This window comes from Cyprinus carpio, chromosome A5, assembly GCF_018340385.1.
Source record: "Cyprinus carpio isolate SPL01 chromosome A5, ASM1834038v1, whole genome shotgun sequence".
Lineage (NCBI taxonomy): Eukaryota > Metazoa > Chordata > Actinopteri > Cypriniformes > Cyprinidae > Cyprinus > Cyprinus carpio.
Window position 1 is genome coordinate 14,155,394 of NC_056576.1, and position 15,420 is coordinate 14,170,813.

The 15,420-nt window shown below is 35.5% G+C and overlaps 1 protein-coding gene across 1 annotated transcript; it reads right to left on the reverse strand.

The window, feature by feature from the left end:
- Positions 1-80: 80 nt before the first annotated feature.
- LOC109084591 (E3 ubiquitin-protein ligase RNF128-like) lies at positions 81-14,085 on the reverse strand. Its single transcript, XM_042754234.1, has 7 exons — positions 13,495-14,085; positions 11,204-11,448; positions 6,103-6,174; positions 4,555-4,637; positions 4,329-4,425; positions 1,243-1,414; positions 81-874 (listed from the first exon to the last, which is right to left on the reverse strand). Exons 1-7 carry the CDS (start codon positions 13,916-13,918, stop codon positions 783-785), a joined length of 1,185 nt encoding a protein of 394 aa, XP_042610168.1. The 5' UTR covers positions 13,919-14,085; the 3' UTR covers positions 81-782.
- Between the last annotated feature and the right edge of the window lie 1,335 nt (positions 14,086-15,420).

The following is a 15,420-nucleotide window of genomic DNA, read 5'->3' on the forward strand; positions in this document are numbered from 1 at the left end:
GGCGGAAAAGCACACATTTGAGAATCGTTAAAGCAAACTAATAAATGTAATAACTGAATAAGAATAATCACACAAGCGGACAATTTCATAAAATATTTTATTTACAATGTTAATTTTAATGTCAGACTTATTTATTTGAAAGAGTAAGGAAATACTTCATCACTTATTTAAATATTCAAATCAAGAGAACTTTTTCCCTTTAAACCATCCCTATTATGTCTATGCAGTGAGTGATATATATATATTTCCACACATACATAAGTGTGTGTAAGGCACAATACTTCTGAAATTGACAATTTCCATCAAAACTGGAACAATATAATTTATTAAGCTACGAAAAGAGGGGGAAAGTACAGCAAGTCCACTGATTTACAGCAGGTGGAGCACTGTGTGTCTCTCTCTGAGTATCCACAGCTGCTCATTATTACACTTATAGAAGGCCGAGAGCCTCAAAGCCTGAACAAAACTACAAAGGGAATTACACCCAGAATCAGAAATCATAATTCCCACAATTAAAATGTGACCTCTGATTGACCCAGAAATCAGTGTGATCACCCACAGAGAAAAAGAGTCACTCACACACACACACACACACACACACACACACACACACACACACACACACACACACACACAGAGAGAGAGAGAGAGAATTTTTTTTTATAGGCACTTAGTCAGAAACTAATCAGTAAAGGGCTCAGTGGTTCTTTGTTAAAGTCCTCAAATCAAAAACCCTTCATTCATCTGTATGAGTGCATTGTATCAGTGTTTGCTTGTGCTGCTCAGGTCCTGACTTCACTCTGGCTGTGAACGTCACTCTCGAAGGCAAGATTATCATAGTGGGGCGACACATCCAACTGCTCCTCTTGCACACCTGCAAACCAATCAGACCAAAAGACTAATATCAACACTGGTTCCAGAAATATCCTTTCCTATTCATTTTCTCACCACCACTTTTAAGAAAAGCCTAGGCAAATTCAATTTTGGGCCGCAAAAAAAAATTCCTGGTGGAACAGATATATAGTACTCTACCATTGTGTCCTGTTATTCACACTCACAATTAACATGTTTATGTATACTAACATGTTTCTACGACTCTATTAACATTAAAGTGTGACATTCAGCACAGTCACTCTGCCTTTCTGTACATTTGTATGTGAAAGGTAAGTAGTATAACCACAACAAGTTGTGAGTGTGTTCCTAAATATTAGGGGCAATGTGATTGTGTGCATTATTTCATACCATTTTGTGAGCCTTCAGCAGGGCCGAGGTGCTCATTTCCATGCATGGATGCATATCCAGAGGATGCAGTCTCACTGTGTGTATGTGACACTGTCTCACTGTGCAGTTCCTCAGAGGTAGAAAAAGATCTGAAATCTTGCACTGAAATCTGTGGCTGCTCCTCTTCATCCATCTACAAGAGAGAGAAATAACATTTCAGCAAATATCTGGCCAAATTTGTGTGTGAATTGATTAAATGTTCAGCACAGAAAACTAGAACATTCCTCCAATTATAGACTTGGACTTGAAGGGGGAAGGAATAATATCAGCCTGCTAAATACACACTGCCAAAGGAGGAAGAACAAACTGACCTAATTCTCCCGCTTTCTGTATATGAAAGGCATGGTGACTAAGCAACAGTCCAGTTTCTGTGAGACCAATCTTTATAATAACAACAAGTGACAGAGGACCCACTCAATTTACTGTAATCAAGGTTCATGATAGGACAGTCAAGATGTGGACACATCAGGCATAATTACCTACCAACACCACTTTTTCATGAACACCTCTTATAACAGAAGTGCTGCTTTTGTCACCTTGGGTCAAGGAGATTCTTTGGAACAGGCAGAACAAAGGTAAGCTTCCAAGGTGCAAGAAACACACAGTAGGAGTTGCTCTGGTGTTCAGAACCGTCTATCCCTAGGGTATCAACCCAGTCTTTCTAGTATACTGCCAGCCTATATCCAGTCCTTATAGAACAAGCTGCCTTATTTTAGGCCTGAGATTAAATACCAGCAGGACAATAGAGACGACAACAATTTCCGCCTGACTGACAGATGAAACAGTCATTATTTTCTCACTCCAAACACAAAACATCTAAAAGTAGTAAAAAGATGTGTTTTATGGTTAAAACTAGCTAGTGTGACAACAAGAACACAAGAACACAGTAATGAAATTTTTTCCATATCACTGCTTGTGGAAGTTAATGAGGCCCACAGGTGCACCATCGAAAGCATCAGGTCAGGCTCAAAGAAACTTATAAAGGACAGTATGGCCACAGAATGTAACACCATGGGTCTGCTGCCCAATCTGTCAGATATTTTCATCAAAGTGAGCAGGACTAAGCTTCCCAGTTATGTCTCACTGCAGCAAATAGCCAAATACCACCACAGCCCATTAAAAATAGCAATGTTTCTGTAGTAAGTCAAGACAATACAGTAATATTTTTTTTTTTTTTTAAATATAATTTAAATTACATATATGTATATTGAATTGCATAGCTGTGTAAATGTGTAAAATATTGTCACAATAATATACACTACCGTAAAAAAGTTTGGGGTCAGTAATATATATATATACACACACATACATATACACATATATAAAAAAAAAAAAAAAAAACACACACACACACATATATATATATATACACACACACATATATATATACTATATATATATATATATATATATATATATATATATATATATATATATATATATATATATATATATATATACATATACATATATATACATATATATATACTTATTTTTTTTGGTATTGTTGCAATAATTTGATCTAAAGTAAGGTAGTTTCTGCAACAATTCAAAATAGCTGTTTTCTACTATTTCATAAAATGTAATTTACTACTGTGATGGTAAAGTTACATTTTCAGCATCATTACTCCAGGCTTCAGTGTTACATGATCCTTCAGAAATCGATCTAAAATGCTGATTTGGTGCCAAAGAAATATTTCTTAGTATTAATGTTGAACTAAAACAGTCGTCCCGCCTAATATTTTGTGGAAACCGTGATCTTTTTTTCAGGATCCTTTGATCAATAGAAAGTTCAAAAGAACAACATTTAAGTGAAGTAGAAATCTTATGCAACATGAAAAATGTCTGTACTGTCACTTTTAATCACTTTAATGCATTCTTGCTGAATAAAAGTATTTAACAAAATAAATCTTAAATTCTGTCTTGTCATTTTTCAAAATGCATATATAGTTTCAGGAAAAAGCATTTTACTGCCTGGATATGTACCAAACAAACATTGAGCTGAGGTGTGTCACTGATGATGGTGCTCTATCTACCTTCACTCACAGGCACAATAAATGACTTCATTTATGAAGGTGACCAAAGAACAAAGAACACAATATCTCTCCCAGCAGCGACATTAGTCAACACAAACAGCATGACTCAGAACTCAAACGCTCCATACACATGACATGTCTCACATGAAACCTGGATTTCACCAAAGCTTTTGAACGTCTGTTTCTCTTTTCCTACCACATGAGGAAGAGAGAGAATTTGGCCTTGTCTCCTTATCCTTTTTTAATAATAATGCTTAGTATTGTTATGTTCTTTATTTTGCAATTTTTCAAGAATTTGTATTGCCATGCTTACATTTTAAACTGAAACTGAGAGAAGAGGAAACAGTTACTTGTTTGTTTGCATTTTAACTGTTCAGAAGATAAAATCTTTTTATTGTTGTACTGTGTTAACTGTGTCCGAAACCTGAAAAATTATCCCTTATCATGTAGTATCCGAAAAGCATTAAGGCACTATTTTTTTACATTACACCCTGCCTCTGGTCCTCTGCTTTGGATAACCTACCATCCTCTGCATGCAGTTTGTTGGTTGGTTAAATGAATAAAAATGGCTTCTGATAAGAATGGTTGAAAAAAGTAAATTAATTCATAAATGTCTTTTTTTTACGAGAGAGCTCAGTGCACTGCAACTTAAGAAAACACATGCAAATAGAAGAAGCAACAGCAAATTAAGAAAACATCTTCATCAGTTTGACATTATGTGCTGCTAATGCTCGCAACAACCAAATACAGAAATGCACTGCAAATACAACTCAACCAAATTGTGAGTATTTGCAGCATGTGTTGTCAAGGTGTTTTCTTAATTTGCTGGCATTTTTTATATTTGCATGTGTTTTTTCATTTGCAGCGAGGTGAGCTTTCTTGCCCCCCGTATTTTTTAAACTCAACTTTTTTATGTCTCACATAAACGTATGGAACTGAAAAAGACTACAGATTAATTTGCTAGCTTAATGAAGTGGAACACTGGTCTTCACTCTTAGTGTGAAAACTCACCTCAACTCCAAGGGCTTTAAGAATGTCACACTTGCACATTGGGCAGGTTCTGTGCTCCAGTAGCCATGGCTCTATGCAAGATTTATGGAAGAAATGACTGCAAATACAAAAACACAACCGTACAGCAAAATGAAAATGAAGACCAGGAAGACAAGAAAAATTCTGATTTATAGTGAAAACAATGATTGAGGGAGAACAGAACGGAGTGAAAGACTGAGAGACATACTTGCATGTGAGAACTGTTAGTACATCTCCTGGTTTATACAACTCAATACACACTGCACAGGCATCAGCATCAGGGCCAGTCTCCTGTAAAACAAACACACACAAATCATCACAACATTGTTCAAACCAAAGGTTCTTTGAGTTTTTGTACATCTGCAGTTATCCTGCTGATAATAAGCCATTAAAAAGAATCTTTTATGTTTTGTCTGTACAAAAAAACTTTTTATACTATACTTTATGATGTATTCCAGACTTTGACTCAATAATGCACTGTCCAAACATTCTTATGTTACATATATGGCCTAAAAATTATTATTTTCGGAAGACAGCAACAGGAAAATGAAACCCACAAGCACTTGCAAATAAAGAAAACCCACAAAAACTTACAAAACACACACACACACATATATACAAGGGCTGGGTTTTGACACAAATTTCACAATTCAATTTGATTTTCCTTCACAATCTCTCAATTCGATCTGATTTCTCAATTCAATATCGATTATTTTGGATATATATGAGGTACAGGACATGGCATTTTTTTTTACCAATGGAAAAAAAAATCTCTCATCTAATGCTGTAAAATTGACCTGAGTCAATAATATGGAAGGTTGAAATTTGCTGATTTGTATACAAACACTTAAAATATACTCAATAAAGTTGTTATAGTATTAAAGTTATAATACTTTAACTTGAAATTACATTATTATATTTCTACTCCAATTCATTTTTTTAAACATTTAAGTAGTGGTTGTGACAAAAACTTGACTGATTTTTTTCAAACATAAATTAAACATTGAAGAACAGTAAAAGTTATAATGAATATGTTATATTGTGCATATTAAGCAAACATGCTATCTTCTAGAGTTAATTTTTTCTAGCTGACTAATGAGTTCATGGTCACGAATATGTTTTTTTTTTTTGTGGTAAATGTGACATTACAAGCTATTGTTGTCTTTCCGCAGTTGAAACACTGATTGAGTGATTACATGAGACAGGATATGGATTTCAGTAAGTTGTCCTCTTTATTTTAACATAGCTTCAGATGTTCATTCATGTTTATTTCATGCTTTAACTACGTAAATTTAAAGCAAAGGAGATGATCAGTTCACAGAACTGTCACTCCACATTAAACAGCGCCAAAATGGCATTTAATATTTGAATACTGTAATAAAATGGACAGAATCTGAAATCTGACTTTGTTTCATATCAAAACTAACAAATCACAAAGCTTACTGAAATTTATTGGAAGGGAGGTGCGCTACAATGTTCCGTTCAATATCTGACGGACTAGAATAATCGATTCTTGGGATTTATAAATCGATATAATTTCATAAAAATGAGAATCAATTAAAATTGAGAAATCAATATTTTTTTATACGCACATATTTATATATATATATATATATATATATATATATATATATATATATATATATATATATATATATATATATATCACAAAACACAAAGCCAATCAGAACACACAAATATCAAAAGAAGTTCATTCGTCTGTATTTACATGTGCACACAAAAAGTTCTGATGTACCTGATCCCCTTGTCTCAGTGTGCGGACCTGCAGCTGGCCAATCGCCTTCTTTGCTTCAGCCTTCAACTTTTTCTGAAAAAAGAGAACAGACAAACACAGCTTGGTATGTGCGCTTGTCTTGGTGTTTTTGGTCTGGTCTCACTGGTTTTTCAGGAAGTGCATGAATACTTTAGAACTGTAACGCGAGTATCAACACAAAGTGTGCTCAGATGTGCTTGCTCTGCTACACAAACACCTACAACAAAGAACATATAAGATAAGGATTAAGTAAATATAAAGTGAAATTTAAATTGAACTTTTACAAAAAAGGATCTTATCCCACAGTAAGTGAATGATGATTCATTCACTCAGATGATTCACACATATAGTCACCGCAACAAGAATGCAGACACTGGAGACACACTTAATGTATGAATGTCAATACATTAAATTAAAAAAAGAACCTCGAGTTAAACCACATTTACACATACAAAAGAGATGAATCAATCCAGTTTCAAAACTTTCACATTCCAGACACGAAAAGAAACCTGACTGCTGGTTAGGTTTCATAATGAACCACTTTATGAATGCTTATGAAACTGGGGCACAACTTTCCTGTTATACAAGAAAATCCCAATGAGAAAAAGATCACAAATACTCTTCTCTCTCTCTTTTTTTTTATGAAGTCCATCTCTCATTTCTAAAATTCCCAAAAAAGCATTGTGTATATTAAAACAGGGCAGCAGTTATAGAATTTAAATAGACATGTTGTATTCGACCTCACAAAATATTTAGCAATGAATGGAAAAGGTTTATATAACAGGCATAGACATCCCTGCCTGGCTCGAGTAACTCTCCCCAGAGATGCTCACATTAAACTCTTCAGTGTGTGTGTGTGTGTGTTTGTGTGTGTACAAGCATGTGTTCACAGACTAAACGGCAGACCTTCTCAACCCTGTGTGTGCTTTCCACAGAGAGACAGTACTGGCACAAGGAAATTTTAATTTGAAAGTGAACTACTCCTTTAAAAGAAGTTACATTTATTTATTTAAAAAAAAAAAAAACATGTCTCAAGACCTTGTCTTGAATTTTTTCCCCTTTCCCCTCCCCATTATATTAAATTGGTATAACTGATTTTTATTCAATATTTTAATTTCTATAACAGAACATGTACCAAGAACTACACTATAAACATTAGTCCGATTAGATGACGTAATGAATTTAACACAGATGAAAACAGTGCTATGAGGGATAAATTTACAGTCTTCACAATGGCACACATTGAATAAAGGGCATAGATCATATAATTTTCACAACTCACAAGTTTCACAACTCACAAGTTTCAAAACTGTTCTATGGAAAGTTTTCAGAAAGATGTTTCGTCAGCTGAACAAGTGATATGTTGTTAAACAGCACAAACCACTAAACACACTGTTCCTCTATACCTCACAACCTCATTTTCACTCCTGTCAAAAATCAAATATGGTGCTATCCTGACTAAAATCTATAAACTAATTACACCAAACTGTCTACATGCATTTATGCAAGACCACACAAATGTTTTCGTGAGGAAATAAACATCATACTAATGCCCAACAATGGAGACAAAATCTCAAATACCAGCGAACTCATGCTAATAAACTATCTCGGAAGCAATTTGTTTGTCGGTAAACATGTTTCACAGATTGACGACTGATGGTTCACCAGCAGCAAAATGTAAATCTAAAACTCTTGACAGTCCACCCTCTTTGTACGCCTTACAGGCCTTTAAAAACTGTATTTCTTGGAGCCCTTTCTGATTTTTCCATTCAACCAGTGTTATCTGAAAACATATGAGTAACACAGTGAATTCCATGAATGTAAAAGACAAAATTCTAACGTTGTGAGAGTCAGTTGGAAGAAGATAGTCATTTTTATTCCTCACACAAACCCAAACTCAGTCAATTAGGCTACTCTTACCCAGCCCATCACTCTTTAAACCACTGTTCAGCCCTGCAGATCACATCTTCTGCTCTAACTCCAGAATTCTGATTCACTAAATACCTTTAAACTTGTAGTTACATATACATATAAAAAATTCATGTTCATTCCCTTAAATCTATTCACTTAGCAGATGTAGAAATAAGGGACATTGTAAGCAATTTATCATAAGAGTCAGTGTTTGTAGTTTAAAGCATACAATGGTTAGTACATAAGCTAGAGCAGAAGTAAAATACAGAAAAGAAGGACAGAATGTGATTTCACTTTCTTTTTTATAATGAGTTAACAGGAATTGCCTTTATGACTGTAAATTAGTTATTCAGCTGTGTCTTAAAAGTTGCAAAAGTCTCAGCAGATCAGGGAGAAGGTTGGCAGCCCGCAGAGGAACAGAGAGGGTGAAGGTTCTAGAAAATGACTTTGTACCTCATTGTGAAGGAAGCACAACTGTTGTATTTGCTAGCTGTAAGTGGTAGGAGGGAACATACACCTACTGTTCACTTTCAATGGCAGTCATAATGGCCAACATTAAAGCACTGGAGTGACAGAGGAATGTTACATGGACCCTCTGTGGTTGACTGTTTTGTTCTAGATCGGCTGCAGAGGCTTGTTTTGCCCATTTTCTATACAATTTTAGCAGCTTGACGACACTTAATGACTGCAGACAAAAGTCAAAAAAAAAAAAAAAAAAATACATGGTGCTCATTCACAGGAATGACGATCACTATGTCTGAATGATCAAAAATGCGCAAATTGCCTTGTGGGCAGCGTGCTGATATATATAGCTCTGTTGCTCGAGTCCCAGCTCTCAGAACTTTCCCAATCCCGCCCCCCTCTCTCTCCCACTTCACGTCCTATCTACTCACTGTCCTATCATAATAAAGGCAAAAATGCCACAAAAAAAGGTCTTAACCAAGCTTCTTAGAGAAGCACCCATGTGTCACTGATGCCCGAGAGATATTTAACCATTTATAGTTACAATTTCTAGATCTGTCTGCAATCCAAGTTTTGTAGTGTGAAATGTGTTTTGACTGGAAATTATATTGGTGGTGATAGACAGTTGTATAGTGTTGAAAAAATGGCAATTTGACAACTTTGAAAGTCGTTCTGTGTATGGGCAACATTAGTCATGTAGGCTGGAAGTCCGGACAACAGTGCGTGACAGCAGTATTGCGATGACAAGAGCTCAGACAAGAAGCTGCGCAGCATACTAAGAAAGGAAGGTCTGATTTCCTGATGTTACAAAGCAAAAACCACGCATTAACCAGGCAATGACTCAAAGTTGACTATAAAGCTCAACTGGCAAAGCATCTTGTCCTTTTACTTAACCACTTACTTTCCTTTTATTCTTTTCTTCCCGTTTTATTTTAGGAAAATAACAAACAACCGGAACAGGTACTTTTTGAGCACAGTAATCCCTTTTGGCTGTCATATGCTTAAATATTTCATGGTATTTCCCTTTGAAAAAACAATTCCCAGTATAATTTCATCAGTAGCAATTGAAAAAAAAAATCCAGTCTGTGTGTGTGTGTCTAAAGAGGAACAGGTTGTGTTTTTAGTTAAACTTCATCCAAAATCAAACATTTCCTTGATACTAAACTCAAACCTAATGCCACTTTAGAACCAAACTCATTCACATACAGTGATGACATTAGGGCTGAAATAAAATGTATGATCTCAGAACCCAGTAATGTAAAACCAGATCAACCAGTTAGAAGTATTTGTGTTTTGAAATTCATATTTAGTAACACTCTCAAATAGTCCTGTTTATACAATCAATTGCAGGGCAGATCAACTACCGTCAGTATAAACGAGGAACTAAAGTCAATGGCCTTTTGTTCTTGTTTTAGCTGTGAATGACACCTGTTAAAATAATGACACTGACTATCAGATGGCAACTTTGATAAACAGTAAAGCCTTATCACAACTGTCACAACAATGTTATTTAATAAACAAGTCCGAATGAGGTGCAAGTACACTGGTGAAATCCCAATTAATAACAGACCACAATATGGTTGGAAGCAACTATCTCTAAAAGCTTTGGCTTATGAACAGCGTATATCAATGATATCAAGTTACTACAACATCACATTATATAGAACGTCTTGAATTTTCTCATCAACCATGCCAATTTTTAAACCATATTACATCGCCATAAGTTATTTTTCTCAGTTCCAATGTTGGTGAATTACTTTATATTGCATTTGAAGTAATTCACTCTACATTTAAATGTGGTTGTCACTCTTTGGTTACCAAAATTTGCATTTACATGGCAACTGATATGATCTTAAAGTGCAAAACTTTATATACTTGTACAAACCCTAAGAAACAGTAACTACTGTTTGATTGGGGTCAGTAATACTTTTAAATGTATCTGAAAGAAGTTTCTTATGCTCACTAAGTCTGCATTTATTTGATAAAAAAACAATAAAAACAGTAATACTGTGAAATATTATTACAGTGGAAATAACTGCTTTCCATTTTAAAATATTTTTAAAAGTAATTTATTCCTGTGATGGCAAATCTGAATTTTCAGCAGCCATTACTCCAGTCTTCAGTGTCACATGACCCATTAGAAACATTTCTTATCATTACCAATGATAAAGACAGTTGTTAAATTTTTTTGATGTTTTTTTTTGAGTTTATTTTTTGAATTGAAAGTTTATATTTGAAGTGTATATTTTTGATAAATTTTTTTTCAACATTATAAATCCTGTGCTGTAATTTTGATCAATTTAATGCATCCTTGTCGAATAAAAGTATTAGTTTCTTTTAGAAAATCCTACTGACCACCCTGTGAATGGCAGTTCAAGTCCGACAGCCCACTACACTTCCCTATATAATAATTTACAAAAGGTAGCCATGGTTTATTTATGCAAAAAATTATGGTATTAGTTTTTTATTTTTAAAAAATAATTTTTTTTGTGTTTGTTTTGCTAGTCAATCTTATCAATATTCACTTAGTTTTATTTCTGTCTATAAGGATGTAGTCTACTGTCTATAAGGAAGTTAATACAGTTTTATTGCATTGTAATTACTGCCATAATGTGATTTTGAGTGAAACTGTGGTTACCACAGTACATTACCAGGATTGTTGTTTAAAGCCCATCTAATTAGCGCCATCTACACAAATGTAGAGCTGTACCTGCTTGCGGTTTTGCTGTCTGAGGCTGTTCAGTCTCCGTGCGGAGTAGATGATGAAGTATCCAACAGTCACCGCAGTAACGATGAAGAAGGAGATAGAGACGAAAAACACTGAATAGTGACTCATCCAGAGACCGTGCTGTTTCCCAACCTCTATTGCTATGGAAACGGGCACACCCTTTTCTAGCAGCTGGACCAGCTCCATCCCACGGAAGTCACCAATCATGACCGCAACGATGCTCGTGCCTAGAAATACACAGATAATGCTGAAAACATGGGCAGCACACATGCACAAACCAAAACACACACCGTGGCACTTAGCAACCTGATGGTTGAGACCATTAAACATGTTTACTAATATGTTTTAAATTAAGTGAGAGGAAATTAGGCAAACTTGTGTGATGCACGAGACACTTGAGTCTTAAACAGTGGTGAAGGACAGAGTTTGTTTAAGGAGATGTGAGTTCCAACCAGCTATCCTTCATCTAAAACCGGAATACATGCTGCTCTTATGTTTACTTTTATTGTACTTGCACTGCCACTTTTTAATATTCCTTCATGTAGCTCTATGACACTTTACAATGACATCTTGGACATTGCTCTACTCAGGAATACAATCGGAATGTGTGCTGCTCTTAAGTTTATTTATTGCATCTGCATTGCCACTTTAATTTTCCTTCATGTAGCTCTGCGTCACTCTACAAATACAATTTAGACACCGCTCTACCCAAATAAGCATATTAGTACCTCAGGACTTCTTATGAATACTTATAACTCTTAACACTGCCTACCTTTATTGTATCTGTTACTGCCACTTATTTGTATATAATGCTCTGTTCGTGTCTTTTCTGTCTATGGGCACTGAAGTCTCTCAAAAAGCTCAGTGTTCTACATGTACATCTATGTCTTTTATGTCTTGTTATTGTCACTGTATGTCTGAGCCTTGTCACAAGCATTTCAATGCCCAGTTTTCCCCAGTGTTAACTATGCAAATGACAAATAAATGCCTCTTGACTCTTGAGTTCTGAATTCTTAAATTTTCTACTCCAAATGATGGAAAAATTACTTGTTTGCATGAGCATGACAAAAAATATAATGAACAATATCACAATCTACCAGGGTTATTACAGTTAACTAGCCATAAAAACAGATTTGGTTAAATAACAAACTGAAATAACTTATTTTATTTTAGTTATTTGACAAGGCAACGATTATCATTTTAATTTAGTTTAATTTTATGCATTAAAATGAATAAAATATAAATTATAATTTTTGTTATATTTTATTTTGAATTAATTTTTTGTCATTTTAATTTAGTTTAATTTTATGCGCGGCTGTTCATTAAAATGAATAAAATATAAATTATAATTATTATTTTAATGATTAATATATATATTTTAATTATTAATTTTACATTATATAAATATTTTAATAAAATTATAAATATTTTAATGTGTATAAAAATATTTAAAATTAAACCAGAACTGTACTATTACAATCTTTTGTTTTTCTGCTTCCATAAAAGTGCATAGGCCTATATCATGTCTTTTTACTAACACAAGCCAGCATTTACCGGTGAAATTACTGCACCTTCAATCCATGTTAATTTTTACCGCGAACAGGAATGCGCTGTCATTTTAATTCAGCGCATGCAGCACAGTATACACTGCTGCAGACGCCAGCACCCGTTTCCATTTTTATGACATGACGGAGTACAACGTGACTTAGTTTAAAAACGCGTTTATTAGTGCAGCACATGTCATCAGTCTATTGAACAAATGTCGGCAGAATTCAAATGACCTTCAGGAAAGATTATGGCCACCACTAGTTTTTATACTTATCTAGTATCACTCATTTAAATGTGGAAGCTTTTTAATCTTTTATATTAGTGTAATACCCCGCTGTGACCATGACACAACGTGAATTTTCTCCCTCTGGTGCTCCCACAACGTGGATTTTGTGTCCCTTTTAAAAACCAGATTTCTCCCTCGCACCAGCTTTAAAAAAAATGGGATTTGTGCTTTAAAAACCAGATCGCACCAGCTCTAAAATGTGGTTCTAGTCCAGTTTCTTTATATATCTTGGACAGGCGAGAGCAGAGTGTGCGCTCTTCTCCTATCAGCTGTCAAGTTTTAGAGTATTACTGGACCAACTAATAGAGGCCAGAATTGATCAGAATAATAAGAGCCAAGGCAACACTTGCATATATACACATACTAAAACCTATCCGGGACCCCGTCTGAAAATGTTCAGCACCCCATCTTGTCGTAATGACCCCCTTGGATCACCTACCTGGGTGGGACATCTGAATGACCCGGTTTTCTGACCCGTAGTCGTTGAAAATGATAGCAGCGGCAGCTCCGTTCATGGCCGCGACGTTAATTTTATCGGTGAAAGTGCATCCGTTTCCGCGCCGGATTAAGGCGATCCAGCCCCTGGAGTCGTTCGGTCGGCGATAAACGGTGTCATCTTCACAGCCGAAGATCGGATCGGCTAAATACACATTCCCCACTACAGAAGTTTGGGGAGAGTCTTGCCCATACAACCCCATCTCGTCTCGAAACCAGGTGGTTAGGTTTGTTTGAGGGTTTGTATAGGAAATGTTCAGGTACGCAGTGCACAGGTAACTGGCCGTCGCCAAACGCACACTCGACACCTGGAAAACAGATGCCACCAGCAGCCACGAAAACACATCCCGACTCGCAAGAAGCCCCATATTCGGCACACCAGCCCTATCGCTGCTCTCTTTAGGTCAGGTCAAAGCACAGCGTGAAACAAACTTGGTTGTAAAATTATTCAAAAATGGTTCCGCAAACTCGTGTAATCGATATCTCCCCTACTGAGCGCCTACAGGTGTTTTGGTAACGCGAACTGAATAGAAACTCTACCTCGCTGAGGTCATTGCGCCCGAAGCCACGCCCATCCCTCTCTTAAAGCAACACACGCTGTTTTTTTGCTTCAGTCATGCTCTTGCAAAGTGACTGAATTAGGCTATATAGTTTATTCAGGGCAGCAGGCACATGCACACATAGACATCAAAGGGGGCTTGAGCACCTGCCCTGTTTCTTCTTTGAGAGAAAGTGCCCTTTTTTCTGGGGAGTTTTTTTTTTTTTTTTTTATAAATTAATATATGTAAATATGTGTGCGTTTATATGTATATGTGCACATGCACATCATTAAAGTGAAGCCCTCCCTCCCTTTCCAGTTGTGTTTGTCTTGGTGTGGAGGTGAGACTAAGCTACCTGTGCCTCAAATTTACAGCTAATTATCCAAAAGACAAAAGTCTAATTTTAATAGTTAATTTGTCTTGCTAACATCCACGACTCATGAGACAGCTACCGTGTAAGTTAGCTAAAGTTTAGCTAAGGCAATAGGAAGTCTAGTAAGTTAGACCACTGTGCGTTCTTTTACTGCGTGATTCAGTTCATTAAAATGCATTTAGAATGATCACAAAATTCAAGATATGGGGGCAGAAATATATTTATATATCATTTCATATAGTTAATCAGTATCACGTGAAGTGCGGATCACTCCGCTGTGGCGACCCCTGACAAAAGGGAGCAAGCCTAAGCAAGAGAGAGAATTAGTATCATGTGAAGACTGACGTTTTTTCCCACCAAAAAGCAGCATGATTACAAATGTGATACTGATTTTTTACAGCAGTTCAATAAACAAGAATTGTATATAAAGACACTTACGTTTTAGACACAATATTGACTGTTTTGCTCTATTTCGCCAACAAATATAATTTCAATTTGCGTCTCTGAGCAACATAGTTTAGTTCCTGAATGAATCAACTGTTTAAATGATTCGGTTCAGTCGCAATGACTCACTTATTAACAGTGACTTGCTGCAACCTACTGGCAGTTTTAATTTCACATTAAAAGTATCTTTTCATTTTTTTTTTTTTAATTATCATTTCAAATATCAGTATTCAGCGTTTTATGTTTAAAATATCAAAACCATAAATGCATTTGAAACTTCAGGTTAAATGCATTCATATCCTGCATTAAACAGTGTGCAATTGCTTCTAAATGCCACTTCAGATGCAGCTTCTGTCTTTTCTCTGCATTGCAAAGATTAATTTTGTCAATACTGATTTCATTTAATTGGTAACAGCCCAAATGACTTATTATTGTAATTGACTGATTCAGTTTGAGAATTTAACTGAAAATATGATGTGCTCTTTTAGAAAAAAAAAAATGGCTTTATAAAGGT

Coding starts and splice junctions, on each gene's coding strand:
- LOC109084591 (XM_042754234.1), bottom strand. CDS start 13,918: ATGGGGCTTCTTGCGAGTCGGGATGTGTTTTCGTGGCTGCTGGTGGCA. Junction 11,449..13,494: donor CATTCAGATGTCCCACCCAG/GTAGGTGATCCA, acceptor GTGTATTTCTAG/GCACGAGCATCGTTGCGGTC. Junction 4,638..6,102: donor CACTGAGACAAGGGGATCAG/GTACATCAGAAC, acceptor TTTGTTTTACAG/GAGACTGGCCCTGATGCTGA.